Source organism: Protomyctophum parallelum, assembly GCF_964188405.1.
Source record: "Protomyctophum parallelum genome assembly, chromosome: 11".
Lineage (NCBI taxonomy): Eukaryota > Metazoa > Chordata > Actinopteri > Myctophiformes > Myctophidae > Protomyctophum > Protomyctophum parallelum.
In genome coordinates, this window is record NC_139707.1 from 18,594,460 (window position 1) to 18,615,887 (window position 21,428).

At 42.0% G+C, this 21,428-nt stretch overlaps 2 protein-coding genes across 4 annotated transcripts in view; both read left to right on the forward strand.

The window, feature by feature from the left end:
- LOC310866808 (cytochrome c-b) overlaps positions 1 to 1,584 on the forward strand; it is a 1,917-nt gene extending 333 nt beyond the window's left edge. The window contains exons 2-3 of the mRNA XM_083776557.1: positions 583 to 762; positions 863 to 1,584. Of these exons, the coding sequence (XP_083632683.1) occupies positions 591 to 762; positions 863 to 1,008 (318 nt within the window). The 5' untranslated portion in view covers positions 583 to 590 and the 3' untranslated portion in view covers positions 1,009 to 1,584. The remainder of the gene's footprint in view (positions 1 to 582; positions 763 to 862) is intronic.
- Positions 1,585 to 3,432: 1,848 nt separating this feature from the next.
- Positions 3,433 to 21,428, forward strand: part of pde11a (phosphodiesterase 11a) — a 52,122-nt gene continuing 34,126 nt past the window's right edge. For all 3 annotated transcript variants that reach the window (XM_083776031.1, XM_083776029.1, XM_083776030.1), the window contains exons 1-2: positions 3,433 to 4,520; positions 5,074 to 5,232. In XM_083776031.1, the coding sequence (XP_083632157.1) occupies positions 3,735 to 4,520; positions 5,074 to 5,232 (945 nt within the window). In that variant the 5' untranslated portion in view covers positions 3,433 to 3,734. The remainder of the gene's footprint in view (positions 4,521 to 5,073; positions 5,233 to 21,428) is intronic.

Below are 21,428 nucleotides of genomic sequence, written 5' to 3' on the forward strand. Positions count from 1 at the left end.
TATCATTGTGTACCCGTTGCTCTTAAAGGGTATCTTTTTTCATTTAATTTTACGATTACAACCTTAATTCAAAACGAACGTTATGGACGCCCTTTTTGGCCGAAGAAACTCACGGGTGTATTGTCCTCAAAGGGTATCACGTAATCTCCTACCGTATGTATTTTTAATAGGTATTTCCTTTGTTACATTATTCGTTACAAACTCAGTTGCCTGCTATTAGCCTAGCTCTTGTCCATACTCTACTATAGCTATGACTAGCCCTGTAGCCCACGTCCTTGGGAGAGATGCATTGGTTGCGCAATCTACTAGTAAAGACCTCTTGTGGTGGAATGAGGTAACATCCGCATTACGAAAATGTTTAAATTGTACCTGTCCCGTCGGTCACGTTTATTTATAAAGCTAAAGCACATACAAAATTTAAAAAAGAAGTTGTACCAAAGTGCTTAAAAATCATAACCTTTCCATTGGTGTAGTGTAGTCAATCTTACAAAGCAATTGCACCAGTTGTTGCGGCTTAATATCGACAGATATTAAACATACCGTATTATCATCTCTATAATTACTGTATCTTTGCTCTAACAGAAGGGACCATGCCGGGTGACATTGCTAAAGGAAAGAAGTCATTCGTCCAGAAGTGTGCCCAGTGCCATACAGTGGAAGATGGTGGGAAGCACAAGGTCGGGCCAAACCTGTGGGGCCTGATTGGACGCAAGACGGGGCAGGCAGAGGGGTATTCTTACACGGATGCCAACAAAAGCAAAGGTAATAATAAGGCAGCTGCCAGTCAAGTCAGAATATATTTGCCATGCTGGTTTGCTCATTATCATTATCCTGAAATATCTTCTCTTCTCACCTTTTGTAGGCATCGTCTGGGACGAAACCACGCTGAATATTTACTTGGAGAACCCCAAGAAATACATTCCAGGAACGAAAATGATCTTTGCTGGCATCAAAAAGAAGAATGACCGAGCAGATGTTGTGGCATACCTGAAATCTGCCACTTCATAGAACACTCAAATTTGTCTTAACATTTTTTGTCTTTTCTTGGTAAACTGTACAGATAACAAATCTTTTAAGAAGCTAGGATACTTCTAGCTGTTTCACTATATGCCTTCTGGTGTGAGGTTGAGATTCTGTAGTCTCACTTTCAATACTAGGCAGAACTGCAGACATTGAACACAAGTTTCCACATTTATCACACCTGTATTTTTCTCCTTTTTTTGATACGTTCCTCCATGATTCTTATGGAGTAAATGATATTCCCTGGTTTAACAGGCGCCTTTAATATAATTTATTGAATTGAACCATATACTGTGTATTCCACAATGTAGTGAATGAAGTGTAGGAACTAGGAAGATATTTGCACTGCAGTTTGCAAATCTGATTTTATTTTTTCTTCAGTGGTTACTGGTTTCATTATCTGCATTTTGAAATGTATCATTCAATGTCTACGAATATGCCTTCAAGGTTCTGTCTCTGCTCCAAATTTGGTTAATGTCTTTTATGCATGCATACCTCAACTGTCTTAATTTATCAGTCTGACTTGTCCAGCAGAGTGAAATAAATGTACACAATGGCTATGTGCTTTGCCTAATTGCCTTGAAGTTCTTTGGAGATGAGTAACATTTCCTCATGTGATTCAGCTGCATATTGGCTCATGATGATTTAGCCCTGCACTGGCATCTAACCTCATATTATATATGATTGACCTCTAGTCAATCACAACTGACCATGGTTCATATGATTATTTGAATCATCACTGCTACCGCTCCAAGGATCAAGTAATATCAGATATCCTGCTATGGTGGCTCCCCCAATCATCCAGAGGAACCAGGCCTCATACATATCCTGACAATCTGGCACTGGCATTCCAAGAACTGGAAGCAGCAATAGCTGACGGACAGACGTGGCATCTAGGATCTCGACGACAGTCGGAAGCATGATGATGATGGAGAGGTCCCAATACCTTATTTTATTTTACTTCTTTACTCTTTACTAGAGCTAGTGTAGCTGTCTGATTGATATTCTATTTACATGGGGGCGTGTCAATATAGCAATCAAATCAACTGCTATTTTGAAGACTTTCGAATATTGAACAAATTCTTGGCTGATGTTAATTAGGGAGTATTGTTGAGTTATAGCCTTGGATTGCTTTTTGCTGGGGGAAAAATGCCAGGATTTATCATTAATTGAATGAAGGACTCATTTACATTTATTTGTCAGACACTAGACACCGGCAAACTGACACTTGGTTCTAAGCAATCATAAGTAGGCTACTGAAATCCATGCAGTAACCGACGAAGTACATTGTAGTACTGTACAAGTACTGCACCGTAGGCAGTGTACTTTTACTCAAGTACATTTTGATACTTTTATTTAGGTAAGAAATGTGAGTACTTTTACCATCACTACTGAAGTCCACTCAGTTATAATTGCTTGAAAGAAACACATTCCACAAGCAGTTATCCAATAGTGTTTGCGCATGTGTATATATTGTAAATATGGGATTATTAAAGAGTTGTGATGGTTTTATCATGAAATCATATCACTTTGCTTGGAATATAATAAAGCATGTTTTAGGCTTCATTATAAAGCATGTTTTGCGCAGCTCTTGGTGCTTTGTTGTTCTATATAGGCTGCATATAGAATAGAAGGGTTTAAACTAAAATGGTTGGACTAGAAAAGCTTGAAAGCAATTTACTGCACTTCATTCGATGTGGTGGAGTCTAACTCCCTCTAGCGTCAAGCGACTGCACTTACATCTCCAATTGTATATATGAACACCGTACAGTGTGGGCACTGGCTGGGCAATGCGATTTAATTTTATTAGATCATATTATTCATGTGTGTGTGTTTTGAGGTGTAATCTAGTCTGGTGTCAGAGGCATAGTCAAGTACCCGTAGGCAGTGGGCACTGATAGGCTAGCTCTGTTTAATTGGAACCTCTAGGGCAGGCCTACATATAAATGTTACATTTAGTGTAGCTCCATTTGGAAGACTGTTAGTGTTTACAAAGTGACAACAGTACAACGTACACTGATGAAACACCAACACGTGCAAAAGTGAAATTATAAGGGTCGCAAAACTTTCTAGACCAGAAGCCTTCAGCACAGCTGTTCATTCGGAATCCTAATCCTAGCGCACCTGCAACGTATACGACTCACTCTACGAGTCTCATGCCGTAATTAAGCAAGATGTGATTAATAACTAATTCTGTTTGTAAAGGTCCGTTCATTTATTTTACTTCAGACGTTTTCTCATGGAGGGAGAAGAGTAGCAGTTAAACAACTACCACAGAGGGTCTCTAGTCCTGAGGGAGCCTATGAGCTTGTGTGTGACGGAGCGAGCGTCAACAGGACCGCGCCAACCACAGCTGAGCCAACGTCATTTGCACACAAGAAGAGCCACACGACGGTGATGTGCGATACTTCATCTATGCAAGGTAGTGGATTCTTGTGATATTTGCTTTTTTTGCTCCACGTTTCATTTGATGTTTCATTTCACGAAGTATAATAAAACAGCATCAACGTAGAAATGTTTGGGAACACAGCGAGAGACCCTTTCCCCACGAAATGCAAACCAGCTGAGCTTCGGGGGAGTTTCATTCGATGTGGATCTTAAGTTGTGCTGCCGTAGGATTATTCATATTTTGATGTTCAATAAAACATTATAGATGAGATTACTTCGCGTAACTTCATGGATTTGGTTCACTGAGGACAAACTGAAGAAAAGCAATGGCAGTATCAAATATGGTCTTCTCTGATGTAGAAAGTTTTTTGGACACGCATCCCGAGTTGTTCGAGGACTATTTGAACCGAAAGGGGAAGCAGAGTATGGTAGAAAAATGGCTCAAGAATCACCAGTCAAGCAAACCTCCAGCAGCCGCGGCTGCGGAGCCGGAGAAGACAATCGCATGCAAGGACAGCTGGGCCAGCAGAGCAGGGGATGGTCTGGAGAGGCGAGTCTCGCAGAAGGAACTGCGCAAAACTTTCGCCAGGTCAAAGGCTCTCAATTGCAATAGGACCTACGATGAACAATGCAATTCCAGAGCCCAAGAACCACTGACAAGCATGAGAAGGAGAGCTCTGCTGAGAAAAGCCAGCTCTCTGCCCCCTACCACTGCCCATATCCTAAGCGCACTCCTGGAGTCTCGAGTGAACATCCCCCAGTACCCATCCACGGCCATTGATTTCAAATATTACCTTAAAGAACACAATGAACGAGAGTTCTTTTTGGAACTTGTCAAAGACATATCCAATGACTTGGATCTAACAAGTCTCAGTTACAAAATCCTGGTTTTTGTTTGTATTATGGTTGATGCAGACCGCTGTTCCTTGTTCCTAGTGGAGGGACCGGCCAACAAGAAAACACTGGTATCAAAATTCTTTGATGTGCATGCAGGCATCACATTTTTACCTTCCATGAGTAATTCTGATGAAGTTCAGGTCCCATGGGGAAAGGGAATAATTGGATATGTTGCGGAACATGGCGAGACAGTGAACATTCCTGATGCCTATCAGGTGTGTGCTCCACTTCGTGCGTTTTTACTGTGTGTGTGTGTGTGTGTGTGTGTGTGTGTGTGTGTGTGTGTGTGTGTGTGTGTGTGTGTGTGCGTGCGTGCGAGAGATATTTGTAGTCAGATTACCACAGGGCTGCGTGGAAACGTTTACAGGCCAAGAAAGACGTCAGACTGCTCGTAAAATAAATCTAGGCCTACAGTAATATTATATAAAATGATTGATAATCCATATCCCATATTAGTAGTGTTTACTGTCATTGGCATTACTGGGATATTGTAGCCTATATTGTAGCCTTTTGCCAAACTTGTTGACTGACCTAACAAACTAATATGATGTTCCTGGTGTTGTCATTTTGACATGCCAGCTCTGCAGTAGCCTAATTCTTCTTACAAAGATTAGGATGACTGCTGTGATAGCCTACTCTGCTTTCAGCAGATAGTGTGATCTGTTGTCAAAATGTATAATTGACTTGACTGTGATTTTAAACATAGAATATATTTTTAAACAACCACACACATTTGTGTTTTCAACTTTTCATCCCCATGGATTTCAGGACCGCCGTTTCAGTGATGAAATTGACAAGCTGACAGGGTACAAGACCGAGTCACTCTTGTGCATGCCCATTCACAACAGTGATGGAGAAATCATTGGAGTTGCTCAGGCCATCAACAAAAGTTCAAGTGGAGCACTCTTTACTGAGGAAGATGAGAAGGTAACATTAATTATTATGTTATGTTATGTTATGAGCAGAAAGACACAATGAAACCACTGCAGAATCATGGGGGGGGGGGGGGGGGGGGGAGGGGGGGGTAAGTGAACGGCATAAATATATTCAGGTGTTCAGATAATGAAGCAAACCAGCAGCAAAGCTTTTAAATTAAACAGCCCCTATTCCTTTATACTCTCAATATGTAGAATAGTAGTACTAGTTTTGCACCATCTTTTGATCTGAGTTTTAATTACAGTGGTTGAGGAAAGCACAGCATACAGGAACAAATAACCCTAATGCAAACTCTTCAGTTTGTCATATGACAAGTTTATACCAGGTATAAAGAAAAGTGTGTGGATGGAATTCATTTTTGCATGTCTTACACAAATTGTGGGTATCACGGTCAAAAGGCACCCTGCATGGTCTTTAAACACCACCGACATAGAGCATCTGGTGATACTTTGGATACAACCACATCTGGGATTAATAATGAACTGTTAGTTAACAGTCATCAGAATCATATTGATCTCACTTAGGTATTTGTCCATACTAGATAAGATGGCCTTTATTTCCAAATATATTCAGTGTTCGGTTTGGCCCAGAGATCAGAGATGGCCAATGTCTGCACTCCAGACCTGTAGATTTGTAGCACGTGACTGGCTGACAACAGGTTTAGGATGTTACTGCGCTGTAAATCAGGTGTGGTTGTAAACAGATGAGCCCAGCTGACATTTACAACCAAGACAAAGATCTCTATGTGAATGAAAATAGCCTGGCAAAGTAGTAGGTGGGGGCCTGACATCTATTGTAGCATTGATCCTGATGGAATGTTCTGCTTCCTAATGAGTGCTTATTTTTGGCTCAGTCAATGTGTGTGTATAATGTATATACAGTATCATGTTTTGCAACCAGTTGACCCTCAAAGCCCCCACCCCTGCCAAATAAAATGGAGGGTACACAGGACTCTTGACACTGATTGTGACAACATTCAGTAGTTGGTTAGAAGACACCATTTCACGTAATGAACGAGCCTGCTTCAGCTAATATATTCAGGTCCATGTACAGTAAAAATCCCAGTCCCTTAATTTATCCCATTTAGGTCAATTTTAAATGAACACTGAAAAATGTACTGTGTGCCATGCCACTACATCAATGGACAAATATCATCAGCAAATAAATATAGCAAATATCATCAGTACAATGCATAATCAATCAAATATTTAGGTATCACTTTTAGCAAATTACCGTTTGTATATATTTTTGTATTGTATTTGTTGCTAGATTGCATGAGCCAAAATTGCACAGCGTAGTCTGTCCACTGTTAATAATGGAGATGACAAACACAGTTTCCTTTCATTTATTTTTTTCTTTCTTTTTTCAGTGCACGTTTCACATTGAATTAGCATCACACTATGGCTTGGGATGGCTACGGCTGAATTAGTAATGAAATGCAATGTTAGCGTTCGAGAACACAGTAGAGGCTTCATGCATAGACGTTGCAGCAGTGCATTTATTGAAAGATCTCAAAGGAATATACATTTCCAAAGCGTCAGATGATACTGTAATAACATATCAGCTAGAGATTTCACTTTGCTTGTATGAAAGTAAATCCTGCTCTCCAACATCCTGAGACCTCATGGGGTACTTAAACATGTTATACGGCAGGTTCTAAATGCCACACCATTTTAATTGTGTTGTGCTGATACTCTGCAGGATTTGAGTCCTCTGGGGAGCTGGGATAATGGTTCAACCCATATATAATTGCATTGTCTCATTATCTTCAGTGGAAGAATATGGCAATTTAACTTGTTAAATGCAAATAAGCTGACCTCATAATGCAGACTGTAGACCTTGCATTATTGTTGTCTTTCATTTTGTATGGCCTTTCATTATTGTCCCCCCCCCTTCATTATTCACTGGTAATAGTAGTACATTTCTTCCTCTAATAAGACTGCCAGTACAGTTCAATACTGAATACATAATTTAGCAAGACTAATAGTGGAATCCTCAATCTCTCAATTATGTGCTCTCTATTACAGACACATTTGCTGTTAAATTGATAAACGATTTCATGCAATTTAACAATGTAAAAATATGCAGCGATATTATATTCAGTGTACACACCCAACCAGAGTCACACACAACCAAGATGACTGAGGCTAGAGAGACAGCTGGTTTCAAGGCTTCTCAACGATGGGAGGATGGAAATATTGTTGCACGATTTATCGAAAAAAGATTGAGATTCACATTTGAGCAAGAATCATGCAGCACTATGGAAAGGGATTATGGGCTGGCCGGAGAGAGGTAGGGCAGATTGAAGCTATTAAATAGATGGAAACGTTGTTGGACCATGTTTTGTTTCCTAGCTGGTTGCGCTATAGAATAAGGGGAATTAAAAAGTTCCTTTAAAGTAGGGAATGGCGCAGTGAAGTACAGTTTTCTTTTTGAGTGGTGCAACCACTCCTAGAACCAGCAACAGCAATGTCTGTCTGTCCGTCCGTCCGTACGTCCGTATGATGTATGTATTTATTTGGTTAAAATGGGTAAGGTTTAAAAAAGGAAAAAGCATGCTCTATTGCACTGGCCTAAAAGTGGGTCCTTCAACTTCTGATATTTGTATTTGGTTCATTAGCCACCAGATGGCATACCTGGTAAAGTCCAAACATGTAATGTATGTACTGTATGTGTGTGTGTGTGTGTGTGTGTGTGTGTGTGTGTGTGTGTGTGTGTGTGTGTGTGTGTGTGTGTGTGTGTATTTTAAAAGGGGGGGCTTTTTAGTAAAATCCAAGCCTACAACACCTTCTGATATTTAAAAACTGGGGACTGGGTACTATGCAAGGCAGAGGTGTCCACCCCCCTGAGTCAAAGTTAGACTAGACCGCATACCTAACAGTCCACAGGAGATGGCACAGGACCTAAGGCTAAAACAATAAAAACCATATAAAACCCCAACAAACAATGCTAAGAACAATTCAGGACTAAAAAACCTATATAAAATCATCTTTGAGAAGAGTAAACAGTTCCCCTTGAATCCTCTACAATATATCTGTGGAAAAAAATTACATTTATAAAGCAACCTAAAACCTAGAAAAGAGTCCAATTTCACATTAGTACCAGGGTTTTATTAAAAAGGGAAATTTGAAGTGCCATCTCCTGGACAAAGTGCAATTGGGTGTCATTTGTAGGCATTAGGTGATTATCTTCTTTCATTTAAACCTGTTGGTGTTACTGTCTGTAATTCTTTAATCCATCTATGTTTCATAAGTTTCCGCTGTCCACCGGTCCATCGGACTCCACATTCCAGACCTGAAATGATGAGGTTAGCGATAGGATGGGATTGAAAGTGTGTGTACAGAATGGTGTGTAGGTCTGCTCGTCTGATGTGATATAAGTGTTCTTTGAGGCGTGTTTCTAATGTGTGTTTGGTTTCTCCTATGTAGTGTTTATGACATTGTGTGCAAGTGATGATATAAACTATATTTGGGGTTGTCAGGGACAGAGGATCTTGAATGGGGAAGACTATGGAGACTGTGGGGGTTGTTGATGAATTAGCGGGGTTTAAAATGGAGTGTATGTGGCTGTGGGGGCTTGGGAGGTAAAGTGGAAAATCTGGAATGCACAAGGAGGTCTCCCAGGTTCCTATTCCTTCTGAGTGCAGAAATGACTTGATGTGTTTGTAATGGGGGGTAGGATTGTTGTGTAGTGGCGAAATTCTGTTTGAACTTGTGGTGTAGTGGTTGGAGTGTATATAAAAAATGTGGTTATTAATGGGAGTAGTGTTGTAGTGGTAGATGAGCCAGTGGACTGTATAGTATGAGAAGAAGAATTGGAGGAGGGAAGACATAGAGGAGAGGGTAATGTGTGGGCCCCGTGAGGGTGTGTGTGGCTGGGGAGGAAAAGCTAGGGCTGAGGTTAGGGTTAGAATTATGGGTGAGAGGGTTAGGGGTGTGAGGCAGAGTGTTTGTGGAGAGTGACTGGGTGGGGGAGAGAGAGGCCAGGGCATTGCTCCTGATTGTACGCAAGAACCTCTTGCTGTAGCCTCTCCTTCTGAGGACTGTGAAAAGTGTGTGTGTGTGGCCTGATTAAAATGTTCCCTATTGGGTATACTTAATAATATAATTTTCACGAGAGCTTTATTTATTACTGGGGTGATTGATTCCCTCCACTGTCCCGCTACATCGGATTTGGAAATCAAATCAAATTACTTATTAGACTATTTGTGTGTGGCGTTCATGTGATCAATATAAAGTAGCCTACATTATTATAAATTAAAACCACGACACAATGGAAGCGGATATGTGCCCATGCAGTGACATTAAGGCTGAGCGTGTGATAAATCCAATATGCCCCAGACTGCAGCATGACATCACAACATGTACTTGATGTACACTTTTGTACAGTATCATAATGATTTTTTATGACGGTGTCGTACACTCTTTAAATGAAACACGTGTTTCAGAGTTTTCATACTACATCCTGATTGGCTAAGATTCGCTTCCAAAGTTTGCAGGAGTTCTCTGTTTTGACCAAAATCCCTCAAATCATCAACACACTGAACACAATGTGATTTCCGTGAAATTTTGCACGCACATTCCCACTAGGCTGAGGAAGAAATGTCACTTTTCAACTCATGGTGGTGCAATAACTGGCCAATTCATAATTTTACCTAACTGCACTGATCTGAGTAAAACTTTGTATGCGCACTCCCTCCTTGCTGCGCTTTATAGAGCCACCAGGAAGCCGACTTATGTAAAACACATTTTTGGATATTACTCCTTTAGAGTTTAACCAAATTTCACACAAATCGGGACACATGATCTTTATAGTCATAGCCATGTGATTTCTCATATGGGAAACTTTGACAGGAAAAGACTCGCTCACCGTTTCCTGTCAAAGTTTCCTTTATGTTTTTGAGGCCACCGCTACCGTAGTCAAGTTTGAAAAAAAGGACGAAGAAAGGCGCAACAGTTTTCTCATTGCTTCAGTGATTTCTCATATGCACATACATTCCCACTAAGCCTAGCCAGGGAAGAACCTCCGTCCCACATTTTTCAAATAATGGTGGGTGCTACAACATTCCACTTCACGTTTTGGCCAATAAAGTTCAGTCAGATATACTCGAGGGGGTTCTTGCCATGCCCACGGGTGCATATACATGTGTATTACTAAGGTACTGCACTCATGCTCATTCCTCCTACATGCCTATGTTGACGTGGCAGTCAGCTGACCAATTGTCACGTTATTTAAGCTCACCTCAGTCTCTGTTCTTCCTGCTGGACTGTTGGTATGCGCATGTTTGCTCCCACCGCCTCCCCAGCACCACCAGTGGGCTCTGCTACATCGTTCCCCATGGGGGTTTATGTATATCTATCTCCCTGCTCTTAATGTTTTATGTTGGTGCTTAATCGTGCCGAGCAGGGAGAAATCCAGCAGAGCCGAACGCCAAGTCAAATATCATATGCACACTTGTTACTCATTCTGCAATAAATATTGGTAAATCTATTTGTGAGTTAGTTGTCTGACTGAACTCTTGGACCGCAGGTTGTACATGTACATTTTTCCGCCTTTGGATCATGACGCACGCATCTTATAGGACCTTTTTGTGGCAGATAACATTTTCTTTAAAACACGCTTTTTGCTACTACTCCTACTCACACAAATAGGTATACATAAATCATGTGATCAAGATGTATTCCAAGTAGCTATGACCAAAGTTTGCAGGGTCAGGGCCTGGGTCAGCAACCCGGCTTGGCGGAGACCTGTGCTCCGAGGAGCACACTTTTCTAGTCTTAAATGAAACAAATGTTTTTTCCAAACCGTTTGATGAGATGAGACCTTTATTAATCACGTGAGGGTACTTCTGTAGCCAGGCAGCTAAGATACAGTTGCATAGCAATAATAGTACTGTAAATATAGCGGGGAGAAATACATCATACTCTGTGATGAAGACATTACACTGCTTACACAAAACAGCCTTTAAAGTGCCCCTCGGGCACAGGTCTCAACCAGGGCAGGTCAGGTTGTGGCCTCCTGGTGGCACTATAATTGGCTAATGTGAAAAGGGTGCCATTTCTTCTTATGGCAATTGGATGATTTGAGACATTTTGTTCCAAAAATGTGTTTTGCAAAACTCCACCTGTTGGTGGCACTCTTAACAGGTCAATGTGAAAAGGGTGGGATATATTCCTCAGCCTAGTAGGAAAGTCAGTGAAAGATTTCACGTAAATTGCAGGCTGCGTTCATGATTTGAGGGTTTTGTTAAAAATGGGCCAATCCTGCAAACTTTGAAAGCCAATGTTAGCCAATTCGTGATGGAATATGAAACATCGGACAGATCCGCCTTGAACACATGACTATAGAGATAGTGTGTAACGATTTGCGGGATTTTTGGACACAATCTGGAAGAGTAATATCCAAAAATTTGTGTTTTCAAAAGTCGGCCTCCTGGTGGCGCTATAACAGGCCGTTCTGAAAAATTTGGGGCAGAGGAGTGTGTGTGCAAAATTTGGCATCGAAAGGGTTACTGGGGTTACTTTATATTTAAGGACACTCTTTGTGGCGTGAGCAGAGCTCCTCTCACCCCTGCGACTCAGCTTGATCTGCCTGAGCCAGCTCACACCGGTGCCATTAATGCTACTCACAGGCTCTTCCTGCATGCCCTCATCCGGTCATAATATGAACAGCATTAAGGACCAGGCACCACACACGGCATGCACATACAATGTGTACCCAAAAATGTTCCCATATTGTATTTGCCGAAAGGTAAGTAATAAAATAGAAATAGAAATAGAAATAGAAATAGAAATAGAAATAGAAAATAGAAATAGAAAATTACAGAATCCCATTGCTGGGACAGTTACAGTTACAGTGTCGGAGATTTGCTGTACACAGACGGACGGACACACACACGGACAGACAGACGGACACACACAGTCACACACACACACGGACACACGGACAGAGTGCAAAACATACTCTCTCCCCATGCCTTCGGCCTGGTGGAGACAATTACTGTAAATCGACAGACCCTCTGTATTAATGCTATACCTGCTAGGATACTGCGGTTATGCCTGAATAACAAATCTGCCTTGCTGCTTATGCAACACCTTGGAATAGCGTTTGAACTGGAGGTGCAGGGTATGCTCAATGAAGGAAAGCCACAACAGCCCAGTCTCGCCAAGATGACCTTTGCAAACCATGTGTTCATGCAGCTGTTGATGATGTTGACCTGGTTCATATAAATATGGAACTTTCCAACAAGTACAATGAGGTCTTTATTCTTTTCAGGCCATTTCCATATGATATGAGGCAACACTTTCAGGAGAGCTCCAATAATAACAGACGATCAAACGTTCATGAGTCACATTGGAATCGTCACAGTGCCATCAGCATACTTGACAACATTTGAGCAATGGGTATTAGTCATTATCATGGAAGGCTCGTCTGAGGACGACATAGAGAGATCATGTTGAGGTTTTGCCACACATTGTAAAGGCACATATTCAGACAGCCAGCACCCAAAACGCCACCAGTAGGCCGACTTTTGAAAAACATTTGTTTTATATTACTCCTCCAGATTCCGTCCAAAAATCCCGCAAATCGTTACACACAATCTCTATAGTCATGTGTTCAAGCCTGATCTGTCCAGGGGCACGGTGGTGCTGTCGCCTCACAGCTAGTAGGTCCTGGGTTCGATTCCTGCTGGGGACGCTGTGGGTGCTGGGGGCGTGTTCTCTCTTCTGAGTCATCAGTGCCCATACCAGAGGTGGGGTTGGTGAAAGGGCCTTTCTGTGTGGAGTTAGCATGTTCTCCTCGTGTCCCCTAGGGTAGGCACCCTCACAAAATACATGCAACTAGAAAAAGTGCCCTACTGGGCACAGGTCTCCACCAGGATGAGCAGATGTGAAGAATTCCAGGCAAAGGTTTTTCCTTGGCCTCTAGGGAGTTGGCATACAAAGTTATCCACAGATCCGTGCAGTTAGAGGTAAAAACACTTTTCGGCCAGTTATAGCGCCACCTTGAGGCTGAGTTGAAATTGTTCATGTGGCATTTCGTCCTCTGCCTAGTGGGAATGTGGGTGCACAATTTCACGGAAATCACGCGATGTGTTCATGATTTGCAGCATTTTGTTTGAAACTGAGCACTCCTGTGAACTTTGGAAGCCAATCTTAACCAATCAGGATGGAGTCTGAGAAATCTGAAAGACCGGTTTCGTTGAATGGCTCTAGAGAGACTGTGTACCAATTTGCGTGATGTTTGGACAAAATCTGTAGGTGTACTGTGCAAAAACTTGTTTTGCACAAAGCGGCCTCCTGGTGGCGCTATAACAGGCCGTTCTGGAAATCTGAAAGACTGGTTTCGTTGAATGGCTCTAGAGAGACTGTGTAGCAATTTGCGTGATGTTTGGACAAAATCTGTAGGTGTACTGTGCAAAAACTTGTTTTGCACAAAGCGGCCTCCTGGTGGCGCTATAACAGGCCGTTCTGGAAAGTTTGGGGCAGAGGTTCATCGTTGGCATCCAGGGAGTGTGTGTGCACATTTTTTTTGGCATCGACCGGGTTAACGGTGGCCGAGATTAGCTGCTAACGGACACACACACACACACACACACACGGACACACGGACGGACGGAGTGCAAAACATACTCTCCCCCTAGCCTTCGGCTGGTGGAGACAATAATCCTGGTCTCTAAACTACCTCCCCTGGCCAGCCTGATGGAGGGGAAAATAACTGGTTGGAATAACATGTTCCTTCCACGTGCTATGTCCGGTCAGGTGAAAAGAAGCAGCTTGGACTCCTCATGAACAGAAGGAAGTATGAGGTCAGTCCGCTGCCCCCCCAGGTTGGCAGAGGAAGTGTAGCTCCCAGGATTACATTCGATAATTGACACTGGGTGAAAAAATGGGTTGTAAATTTGTGGGATAAAAAATTATATATATTATAGGTGGATGTTTGCAAAACACATTTTTGGAACAAAATGCCTCAAATCATGAACGCAGTGTGCAATTTACGTGAAATCTTAAACGGACTCCTACTAGGCTGAGGAATATATCCCACTCTTTTCACATTGTTATAGCGCCACCAACAGGTGGAGTTTTGCAAAACACATTTTTGGAACAAAAGTTTGTTGTTCCGCGTTCCGAACGGTTTAAGGCCCGCCCAAACACACCCAAATCAAATCATATTGCGGCGTACGTGTTCAATCAATTATTCAATCAAAGCAAACGGCATAAACAAAATTAGTTTGCCTCTTCTACAAAAATAAAAGTTACAAGTTACAAGGCATTCTAGAGCGTCATCTGTCGTGCGTGCCAAGCTGTCATTCGCTGTCCCTTGTATTATACCATACTTGTATAAATTGTATTATTTCCCACCACGGAGTAACCTCGCGTCAGTGTCACCAGACTATCCATCCACCTCGGATGTCTGGTAAGACAGGCCAATCAGAGGCAGGCGGGGCTTTACCATGTCTATAGACGGACGTAGTTTAGAATCATGCCCCCACGGGGGGTCGTGGGGGTCTGCAACGTTTTTGCCTGCCCAAAATATAATTCCTGCATACACCACTGGTGATAGTATTGAAGGAACATAGGGCTGAGGGAGTCTGTGAAGCAATAAGCATGTCATGTGTAAATACTATCCTGTCATTATTGATCTTGTCAGGCGCTCTGGCCTTTTTTCTGTGGAACCTTTTTAATAATTCAGGTGTAATCATAGGTAAACATACTGCCTACAGTGTATCATGCCATGTTTATTAGCAGTGAATAGTGAACATACATTGCATGCTGTAAGGCTGATTTCTGTGATTTGTTTTATGAAATAAAGTGAACTAATAGTTAAATTAACATCAATGCAATGTGGTAGGCTTGACAGGTCACAGTGTACAGAAGGTAAACCCCAACCACATACATCATACGTCATTCATACAATTTACAATTTCAATTTAGGTATATCTTAATCCAGAGCGACTTGCAGTAAGCAGGAACAATACGAGGTAATACATCAAATACATAGAAATAGTCATCAAGAATCATAAGCAAGCTAAGAACCTAATATCTGTCTAACAGTAGATTATCTGTGCAGTGAAGCTTTGACTATACATTATATACTCATATTACTAGTAAGGTGCCCTGAGGGCGAGAAGCGACCGGGTGACGGCAGACTGCTGGGCGAGCGCTGGTGCTTTGGCATGGGGGGTCGGATCAACATATGGAATGAATTATGTACTGGGCATATGGAGAGTGTCTTGAGTGTACAGGGTTTGATGAGGTCAGATCAACATAATTATGGAATGTCAGAACAGGTCAGCTGATGAGGGCCCATGTAGGACCAGGCCTTAATTTTAGGGTTTGATGATGTCAGAATGACATACAGTATGGAGCGTGTGAGGTCTACAAGTAAGTGTAGTAACTTATGTTCACTGGGTTTATGAAACAATATCATATTTGAATAACATATTAATGTGAATTTCTATGCTTTCACATCACATGGTCGGGAAGGTTTCCTTTTTTTTTATTCACTTAAACAATCCAGTACCACTGAAGTATTGTGGGAAAGTAGGCTAGTCAGGAAAGTAGGAGTGACACCACACAATGACTAAAGACTGGGGTTCACCTGATCTGTGAAGTGCCTGGAATTATTCATGGAGTAATTGAATAACAAAGAGTCAGCGCCATTGTGCAATTTGTTGTGGTGTCGATTCCTGTTGCATAAATATTTGATGTCACTCTCATAAACAGCGATCTTTGCTAAATGTGTTTGCAAAAGTGCTTTGCAGGCTGCTGACGTAAGTTAGAGGGTCCCATGTGAGATCAGAGAAAATGCAGAGCTTCTGTTCCTTATTCAGAAAGCACCTTGATAGTACAACAGAGACTTCACCATATCATAACACATGTATAGTCACTGTAAATTCATCTCGTTAACACAACTACCGGTATTAATAGTGTGGTACGATGTGTATTTCCGTAGGATTTTTTTGCTAAAAGTGATTTTTTTGCTTTTTTGGCTTTCATAGGGACCAAACTGTCAGAAAATTATGGGGTTCAAATTTTCCCGACCACCACCCCTTATTTGGGGGGTCATATGTTTTGGGACCTCCCATAATAGTATGCCAGACAATTAATGTCCGATTTTCATAATATTAGGGTTGTTTTATAGGTTTTTAAATATTCTGAGTTGATTTCTTACACTTTGAAAGTAGCCAGAATAATCTTTTCTGACTTTTGGTTGGGGTTTTTCTTCACCCAGGGCCCCCGGACTCAGCTCAGTACTGCTCTGCTCCTGTTCCAGAACAATGTCAAATTAGATAATAATTTAAGCATTAAAAGTTTTTGTAGCTGGGCACTGATTACAAAAATGAGTAGTATTTAATACCAGGGGTCTTCCACAGGGGGTCCGGGACTAGTTTTGCCCCTATTCTTGCACCCATATATGTGATTTGCAAGTATTTCGAATAGTATTAGAATATCTTGCGTTTATGTAAAGTACTTTGATAGTTTATTAGTATTCTACCATTATTGTTGACACTGCAGGGAATAAAGGTATTACAACTTCTCACTTTGGGCACGCAGAACGTGTCCATTTATTTCACACACTGCACTCACACTAACACACACACACACCTATCCTCTTAAAGAGCCCATGGTAAATTATGCCTACAATACATTATTTGTAGGATCTATTCATCTTCGTCATCATCATCTTGAATGTCCTCCCTGAGAGTGTTGACACAGTCTCCACCATAGCATTTGCAGAGAGGAGTGCAAGGCAGGTTATTGTTTGAGCAGCTGCACCGTCCCTTGCAACCTGCTTTGCAACCACATTTGATGAGCTCAAGTACTGCCTTTGGAGCAGGGAGGGCAAGACACCTGACTGGAACATACCCTACTATCTGAATTCCATCCATTTTGTTTGATTGGTGGAAGCTCAGGGCAATTTGCCAGGTATGAATGACTTATCCCGCATTGTGACGTAGTTGGCACAGAGGATATGTGGTAGCCGTGCAGCACGAGTTGGAGGTAGCATCTCACCCTCAAGTTCTTTGACCGAAATAGTTCCCATCTAGTAATGGCAAGGTTGTTGGACCTCCATGCTCCAATGACTCCAATGGTGATGCGGAAGCTTGCCGTTAACAAGCTCAGGTGCTTGAAGCAGTTAATGGCAGGATCATCATCATCAAGCCTCAAGTAGGCATTGACCCATCTTCTTGGAGATTCCAACAAATTTTCCTCCCCAGTCAGCACCAGAAAAATTGTGTAGGCCCAGGAAAATTGTGTGGGCCCAGGAAGAATGTCATTTTTTGCCCCATCTGACACAAGCGCTGATGAAACCAGACTCTTCAATGGTGTGTTCTCTTTGAACAGATTGCCTCCACAGTGCAACTCAATCAATTTACATTGCTTGAGAGCATTTTCTCTTGACCTCAATGCAATCTCTCCTGAGAGCTGATAATGTTCTTTCCTTGAAGACCTGGAAGCTTTTGGGAAGATGTTGAGGTACTGATTCACTAGACCAGAAAGATGAGGTGTGGTAGTGACTAGTCGGTCCAGAGCTGCTTCATCTCTACTGATTCCAACCATCCCACCATGTCCCTTTAGCTTCTTGATTTTCCTTCTGTATCTCTGACAACAAATTCACCTGACTTCAGTGCGTTCCATGTTTCTGGGTCATCCTGTTCAAGAGCGTTCATTTGGGCAAGATAGACTGGCATCAGTCGAGCATATTTAAGGAGATCACGAGCAAAGAAATACTTGATGAGTTCCTCTAAGGATGACAAGTAGCCCTCCCAGTCACCTGACCAACAACAGAAAGACAAAGAGAAAGACAGCAGCAGCCTGGCTGATCTTGGCTGATCTTTATTTAGCAGCAATATTTGCTACACTGAGGCGCCTTACTTGAAAATACTGAAAATAGCTGATCTACAAGCTCAAACTACAACCTTGTAGATCAGCTATTGTTGGCTAAAGTTCTCCCTGGAAAAGGGATGCTATGGTTCAAGTGGTTTAATGTAAAAAAAATCACACATGTGTGAACTGAGTGGTGCAATTCCCCCCCCCCCCCCCCCCCCCTCTCTCTCTCTCTCTCTCTCTCTCTCTCATTAGAGTCACTACCCCTCTCACTGTTTCTGGCGCCCCCTACTGCTATTATTAAGTCACATACTCGTGCTTACACAGACACACACACACACACAAACAAACAAACAAACAAACAGGTACGAGGACATTGCAAGCTCGTTGTAGGAGTGGTTTGCACCACTCAAAAAGACCCCTGGTATTGGCTACTACTATTTATTTTATATCAGAGCCCAGCTACAAATACTTTTATGCTTAATTTATGATCTAATTTGACGTTATTCTGGAACAGGAGCAGAGCGAGGAATGTAATGAGAACTTATAGGCCCAGAGGTCAGTCCGGGAGGTCCCAGGTGAGGAAACACCCCTACCAAAAGTCAAAAAAGATTCTTCTGACCACTTTAAAAGTTTAAGAAATCAACTCAGAATGTTTTAAAACATACAAAACAATTTTAATATTATGAAAATCGGACATTAACTGGCTGGCATACTGTTCTGGGAGGTCCCAAATAGATGACCCCCCCCAGAAACGGGGTGGGGGTCGGGAAAATTTGAACCCCATCATTTTCTCATAGTTTGGACTCTATAGAACCAAGATCTGCAAAAAAATCAATTTTAGCACAAAAATCCTACGGGAGCTGTTTTTTTTACGCATCGTACCACACTATAAAGGGATATTTCACTTTAAAAAACAATTTTGGTCACTGTGTCGGGCACCCGGAACTGGTGGCAAGCAAACTGACTGTCAGGGTCTGTCTCCACAGACCATGTCAGCCCTGGCCACTCCCACTTTCCATTCCACACTGCAGTCCCATTTACTCACCTGTCTCCAACTCCCTCATCTTCCCACCTGTGAACACTTCTACAATCAGCCTGCCCCCTATTTAACTGGACTCATTGCAACCCTTCTTTGTCAGTTCATAGTTTGTTTGTCACCGATGCATGTTCATGGTTTCTGTCGTTCCTGTGTTGACTATACTTTGTCATTGCTGTTCCCTGCGTTCCTGAGTTTTCCCTGCATACAACTTCAGTGTAAGATTTTGCACCTCTTCTTTATTAAATACTTTGAGAATCTACACTTGTTGCCTGTGACTGCATATTGGGTTCAAATCTCTCTGCATCCTGATACTGATACCGTGGGAGCCAACCCAAGGTACAGCTAGGAGGGGAAAGAGGCGCACCACCTACAGTACACTACGTAGACGCACTGTGGCGTGACAGCAACAACACTGCAGAGCTCAAGACACTGATGCTCGTATGCTACAGAAGGGTGTGTAGGGAAACAATAAGAGTCCCGAGTTGTTGGCTAGTTTGCACTCTCGCTTTGCATTGCATCGTTGCATTTCATATGATATTCCAGCTGAGTACAATGGAGATTAGAGGAGCAGACTGCTGCAATGTCCCCATGGACTTGGACACTTAGTTTCGTTATTAAAGCTCTCTTTACTGGTCAGTCCACAGGTCTCTAGGCAAAAATTTCTTGTTTGTAAATTGTAATGCAGCCTTGCATAATGGCCTGCCTGACAGAATGTAATTAGAGAGAGCAGTGCTTTTCTTGGGTTTTGCCCATTACTTCCATGGACAGATCCATAGCTGGGGTCCCCAAAGTCCTGCTTGCTAATGAATCTGCTCCTGCTGGGTCTCTCTGGGAGATCATTATTAGAGAATTCCATAGAGCAGCTCAAATGGCTTAATGTATGAGCTTGTAGTTCTGCATCATCTGTTTTCCACATGTAAAGACTACTTTATAATGCATTTGATAATGCACAATGACTGAGTGCATGCAAAGTCCCTTTACTCATTAGTAGTGACCGCATTATATTTCTCATCACATCGTGATTAAGATGGGCCTATTTACAGCACATTAAAATGTTTACAACCTAATGCATATTTCAATTGTTTCAGATATGGCATGTACATTGATTGAAATGTTCAAGTGCTGTTCCATTTCTTTTTGAACTTATGTGACATTTGAGTCTCTCTCTTTTTTTTACCATTTACAGTAGCTTCTTTGTTAGATATTGTCATTGTGAATTAGGAAACTACGTACTGCTTCCTATATGTACGAATATAACGTTATGTCTAAGTGAAAAGTCGGTGAAGGTTGCACTGGCAGAGAGAGTGGAGAGCTTATAGAGATTCAGGAAAATGTGTTGAGTAAGCACACGATACCATAGGCTCTCATAGGTTGGCAGTCTGTGTTCTTTATTCTATTTTACTGTTCCATTCTTTGTGTGCCCATTACGTGATTGCTGATGACTTTTTTCAAAATGCTGAAATAGATAGCCCTGTATCAGGGGCCACAGCTGAGTAACTTCCCATTCATGTATTGTTTGCGTGTCCCTACCCTCAGGTCAAAACAAGGCCGGTAAATATTTGTAGGTTTGTTTTACTGATTTTATTGTTTACACAGCAGCCAGATGCTGAAGATTGATAACTCAACAAAGAGGCTGAGTGAGGGAGCAAACAACCTAAATTCAATTGATTCCTTGTTATGGGGCTGAGTGTTTCTCAGATAAGGCAACATGGCCTGGTGTTGTTGGAATCATGTAGTTTTGATCCCCCTCCATCACCGTCAGCTGTTGTTCACCCTACCAGATGTTTTACAGTATACACCCGCATCTCAGTAGCTCATGTAGAGTATGCCTGTGTAGAAGATATTGAAAGACAAAATAATAGATGGAGCGTGCGTGCGTGCGTGTACGTCCACAGCTAATCTCCAGCATCGTTGGCCAGGTCGATGCCAAACTGTGCACACACACTCCCTGGATGCCAATGACGAACCTCTGCCCCAAATTGCAATTTATGTGAAAGTTTGCACACATATTCCCACTAAGTTGAGGACGAATTGCCACTTAAAAAAATTTATATCAGCCTCAGCTTTTATAGCGCCACCAGGAGGCCAACTTTTGTAAAAAATATTTTTGATCAAGAATTGATAGTGACCTGCGCTCAGAGTTCTATTATAGCGCCACCAGGAGGCCACAATAACTGGTAGTGACCTGCGCTCATTCTTCTAGTTTGTCCTGTTCTGCCGAGTAACGATACATTATTATGAAAGGATATTCTATATTTGCTTCAGTTCATTACCATGGTAGCTTTTTTGATCATTGAAAATATAACTATAAA